General features: G+C 46.4%; 1 protein-coding gene across 2 annotated transcripts in view; it reads right to left on the minus strand.

The window, feature by feature from the left end:
* SZRD1 (SUZ RNA binding domain containing 1) overlaps positions 1-5,428 on the minus strand; it is a 20,264-nt gene that overhangs the window by 2,481 nt on the left and 12,355 nt on the right. The window contains exon 2 of one of the 2 annotated variants that reach the window (XM_015591364.2): positions 1,388-1,437. The exons of the other annotated variant lie outside the window; for it this stretch is intronic. Within the exon in view, the coding sequence (XP_015446850.1) occupies positions 1,388-1,437 (50 nt within the window). The remainder of the gene's footprint in view (positions 1-1,387; positions 1,438-5,428) is intronic. 2 annotated transcript variants of the gene reach the window in all.

A 5,428-nucleotide genomic window follows, 5' to 3' on the forward strand; every position in this document is an offset into this window, starting at 1 on the left:
CAGGCTGGTGTGGTGGGAGCCCCTTAGCTTGGGGGTCAGCAAAGTGTTTCCTCCCAGGAAGGCCTTCCACCATGTGTGCTCGAACCAGTCAAAGCTAACCAAGGAGCCCACACCGCCATCCCTGCCTGGCATCCAGACAGGATCACCAAACTGCCTCAGCCTTCTGGTGAGTGACCTATGTCTCCCAGAGATAAGCTACACCGAACACCTGGATCACCTCTTCAGAAGAGCTTCTGAGCAGAGCCACCTCCCTCACCAGGACTCTCTGGTATGCTGGACGCGGCGGGGCTGGGGTGAAGGACGATCCTAGAAACAGTGCTTGGCAGTGCTCAAAGGAGAAGCATTGTCCAAGGCTGGTGGATGTGCACATCAGGCGATGTGTCCACAAGGAGAGGTGGAAAACAACATAGGAAGGAAAAGAAACAAAAGCCACAGGAGAAAAGGGATCCAGGAAGGAACGGCCACCCCTCAACAAACACGAAGACCCTCCCCAGAGCAGTCAACTAGCTTCTCTTCAGAACCAAACAGCACGCGGGGGCCTGTTTCCAGAGCCTTGGTTGTCAGGAGAGGTAGGGACTGGAGCAACTCAGCGGCTGTCAGGGGAACTAGAACAAGTCCCGGGCAGGACAGGGATGGCACGGCAAGGGGACTGTAACCAGGCATTAGTGTAGCTGCTCAGATGAGACCGACAAGAAGCCAGCAATCTGATCAGAGGCGGGGAGCCAGGAGAGCTACTGAGGGGTAGGGTACCTCCGCGGTCCCGGGGGGATGTCTGTATGGTCCATTAGGCAAGTCCAGAGAGATCCTTCCCTCCTCCCCCTGCCATTTGTCCCTGTGGGAGGCCGACAGGTCACCTAAGCCCAAAGACAGACGGCTGAAGTCAACATTCACCTGCTTTGGAAACCCACTTCCTCTGCTGTGTGGGTGGGGAACGAAGCCATTCTTAAAGGTCTAAGGATTTCTGAGATTCTTTTCTTCCAGGATACCCCTACAATGCCCTAAGCCACCAAGTCACGTAGGACCCAGAGGAATCATCTGTCCAACCTCCTTATGTCACAGAGAAAGAAACGGATGTCCAGAGGGGAAAACAACTTGCCCTAAACCTCAGAGTAATCGGGAGCAGAGCCAGGTCGAAAACTCAAATCTCTGACTCATCACCTCCCCACTTTCCATCAAACCACCTTACACAGGGTGCCCACTGAAGAGGGAGGCAGGTGCAACACTCCTGCCTCACTCCCAAAACCTCAAGCCACCATGTCTTTGAGGGAACGGTTCACTGCCCAGGAGCCTGACCTGCTAACCCTAACGGCCAGCTGGAGAATACCACTGACTGCCCAGCTCTCAAACGGCAGAGAGCACGAGCCCTCAGACCAGACAGCAGCCTTACCTCTCCTTTTGTGTGATCTTCAGTTTTTTTTCCAACCGTCTGTCTATTTCCTAGAGGAAAAAAATGTATATAAAAAGTGGAAAAAAATCTCTCTCAAATAAAAACTTACGTCTTTATTTTTAGAGCTAAGGGCAGTGTCCTCTCTAGCCAGGGACATAACTGTCCTTTAGGGTAACGGATACGGACCTCCCTTTACTAGACTCTAGGGTTTGGGGACCTGACTCCCTGTGGGGTTCATCTCCCTCCATCCCCATGGCCACGGCGATAGTTCTAGGCCTCATCATTAAGCTGGGTTCTTTGCATAGCCTCCAACTGGTCTCCGGGCCTCTAATCTCCTTCACAGCACCACTCAAATCAACTTTCTAAACACAAATCTGATTGTGTCACTTCCCCATCTAAAATGCTTCAAAGACTTGCCCCATCTAGTCCAAGCTCCTACACACGCCTCACCCGTATCTTCCTTTATCTTCTGTTCCTGTTTTACACCAGAGCAAAACCGAGCTAGCTCTTCGTAACCCCCAGAACACAGAGTGCTGCTCCACCTGCCTGCAATGTGCTTCCCCTTGCAAACTCCCCTTTATCCTGCAAGACCCAGCTTGGCTGTCCGCCTCTCCTTTGTGAAGTCTTCTCTGATCCCATACAGCTATTCTGCTCCTGAGATAAGCTCTCTTACGTTCCTTCATGATCACACGTATCACATATTTTATAATCTATTTTTTTACTGTCATGGATTTGAACTCTGTGGTTAGCACCTAGCATAAGGCCTAGAACAAAACAGAAGCCTAAAGTCTGTGAAACTGGATGGCAGTCTGAGCCCTCAGCACCAGGAGCTCCATGAAACCTCCACACACTCACGCACAAGTGTCCAACAGATGGGGGGAGCTGTACACAGAGCACAGACCACATGTCCAAGCTCCTTGGCTGTCCTACTCCTTTTTCTTATGAAACATCCCACTCAACGGTTCTCAGTGAGGGCAAGACCATCTAGCTACTGGAGCAGAAAGAAATTTTATGCAAAATTATGTATTTCTCTGGAAAGAAGATCTGTAACAGTGGTTCTCAACCATGGTGATTTTGCCCACCAGGGGACATTTGGCAATATCTAGACATATTTTTGGTTATCTCTACTGGAGAAGAGGTGCTACTGGAATCTATTGTGTAGAGGCCAGGGATGCTGCTAAAATCCTACAATGCACGCAACAGCCCCCACAGCAAACAATTATCTAGCACCAAATGTCAGTAGTGCTGAGGCTGAGAAGCCCTGACTTAAAAGATACATGGGATTTTCAAAGGAATCTATTACTTGCAAAATGTTAAGAATCACTGTCTCAGTACAAAGTCTTTGAAATTTGCTGAGATCCACCTCAGGGCACAGTGAGTTGCAGTTTTCACAAATGCTCCGTGTGTCTTGAAAATGACTTTGACAGTGATAGGTGCAGTCCAAGCTGGTTAACTATATTGCTCGAATCTTCTAAATTGTTGTTGATTTGTTTCATCTACTGACTATGGAAATAATCAACAATTACTCTTTCTAGTAAATTAAACAGTTTACCATTATGAAGTGATCTTCTTTGCCTTACAATCGTTTAATAATAAAGCCATCCCATTTGGGGTGGAGTTAGCTTTCCCTGTAATGTGTTTATCTTTTAATTTTCATCTTTCCAATGTCCTTATTTTTGTCTATAAACAATCTGAAGCCAGACTTAAATCCAGTCTGACACTGACACTCATTCTGACTGGTGCAAAATTGTATTTAATTTTTTTTGTTGTTTTTATGAAAAGACCCAAAATATATTGAGGCAAACACGACAGACTGTATTCTGAGGAACCCATGAACTCTCTGGCTAGGACACCTCTAGAATGAAAACTTCTCACTCAAGTTTGGAGCACAAGCTGGCTGGCGTCCAATGACTGTTTAATGATCAAATGGAAAAGGGGCGCTGAGAGTGAGAGGGTGATCTAGATGTTTTCTGTGAACTGACAGACAGACACTCAAAGAAAATCTACGCCCACTGCACAGTCCGTGTCGGAACTGTAATTCTTCTAGTTTTTTATTTTATTTCATTCCTAGTGTCGTTACCTGAGTAAATACTGTGTCTCTTGTTAGTCTAATGACCGTTACTTTTTATGGGCTCGTCAAGGCTTTCCACAAAAAATAAATATGGTTTTAAAGTTCCACACATTTTGCTCAATCTGAAAAATGAGACTGCCTATTCAAGTTTCCCCATCATAAACGCAGAGTTTACCTACCACCTGTGGGATTTAGATGCCTTTAAACAAGGTCAAAACCAAATGTCTCCACAGGCCAGGCAAGTAACCAAACTCCATATGCAGGGAGCACAGTGGGGGAAGTGAAGGGGCTATAAGGCACCAAAGAGCACCAGCCCTGTTTTTTTAGGAGAAACTTTAATTCAAGATTTGTATGGGAAAGCTCTAAAATGTTAAACTTTATTACATGAACTCTTGCTTTCATATCACCGAGAGGATCCATTAAGATATATAGGCAAATGGGCCCAAACTCCTAAGAATCCAAGTCATTCGATTTTTTTAAATTGTGGTAAAATACACATTACATTAGCTGAATTTGAGGGGTCTCATCCAGCTTTCCTCTCAGGAGAGCAAACTGCTTCCTTCTTTCTCTAGGGCCTTAGGGAAGACAGGGGGTCTGCCCAGGCCCAGCAGATGGAGCCCAAGTGGAATAAAACCTTCAAGAGGGCATATGGGCCGTGCCTGAGTACATGTGCTCTGGCCCCAAACTAGAACATGACCAGGATACTTGACATCTAATATAAAACTACTAGCTTTAAAAATAATGCCTTACGCCAGTATAATACGTTATGGCTATTAATACACGTTCCCAAACACTCATTTTCTGCTCACACGAACCTCATTTGATAGACAAAGTAGCTTTTAGCCTTCTCTGTCACATGAGGGTAATGTGGCTCAGGGAAGTTAAAGACTTACCCAAGGTCACAAATTAGTACCTCACAGAGGCAGCCCTAGACCTAAAGCATTTGGAGACCCTACCCCATGCTGCCGCTCACAATTGCTCAAATCCTTGGAATTGCCAGTAAAGCTTTAGATATTGATCCTCTCTTCCTCAGCCTTCCTGAATTCCACACTGCTTCATGGCACTCCGAAAACTAACAATAACACTCCCATGGGACTCCCAGCCCCGAACTCCCTCACGTCACATCAGGCAGGACAGCTTATCTGAGCTGAGGAGGAATTCTTCCATCAGATGACAGAATGGGATATAAATCCAACGGCTCTGGTGGAAAGCTGATCCAGGCTATCTCCACATGGCCCCTGGACACCAGCCTGCTCAGAGCCATCCAAGCAGGAGAGGGAGTGTTCTGCCAGCAGCTTAAGAAGGTACTGCATCTTGCTCTGGATTCTGTCCACGTATCATGAGTCAGTCCATTCTCTCCTTCGACAAGGCCTTACAATCAATCTGCTCTCAGACTTATGCTCTGAAAAGCTGGACCAAGTTGAAACTCTCCTACAGGGCACACTACACGGAGAATACTCATCTTCTCCAGAGATGCGATAGCCCAATGGAATTAAACAGCCCTCAGACATGCTGTGTGAGGAAGTATCTAGATGTAGGCCCCAAAAAGGAATCTTATCACCTAAGGACACCTTCTCTTTTTACAAGAATGTACAGAGCCCTGGCCAAGGTCAAGGCTCCTGTGTTAGAAATCCAACCTCCATGGATAGTGAAAGAAATCCATAAGCTCATCGTTCTGACTCCGCTCTGAGGGTCACAGGGCATAAGCACATCAGAGGCAAGGTGCTAAGAAAGTTTGATTTCCTATGGCTTCTCCTGGAAAGGCTCTTTTTTTTTTTTTTTTTTTTGTCAAGTAGCACTGAGCAGAAGCCAGAAGATGATGCTGTGTTAAGTGGGGTGGCCACCTCTCTGGGTCAAAATCCTAAACAAAAGATCTGTTGTTATCAAACACAGGTATCACTTGCCCTGTGGGGTTACACCTCTACGAAAATAAAGCACATGCTTCTTGGTCTGAAAAAACAACTGAAACC

The sequence above is a fragment of the Pteropus alecto genome, unplaced genomic scaffold (genome assembly GCF_000325575.1).
Source record: "Pteropus alecto unplaced genomic scaffold, ASM32557v1 scaffold125, whole genome shotgun sequence".
Classification (NCBI taxonomy): Eukaryota; Metazoa; Chordata; class Mammalia; order Chiroptera; family Pteropodidae; genus Pteropus; species Pteropus alecto.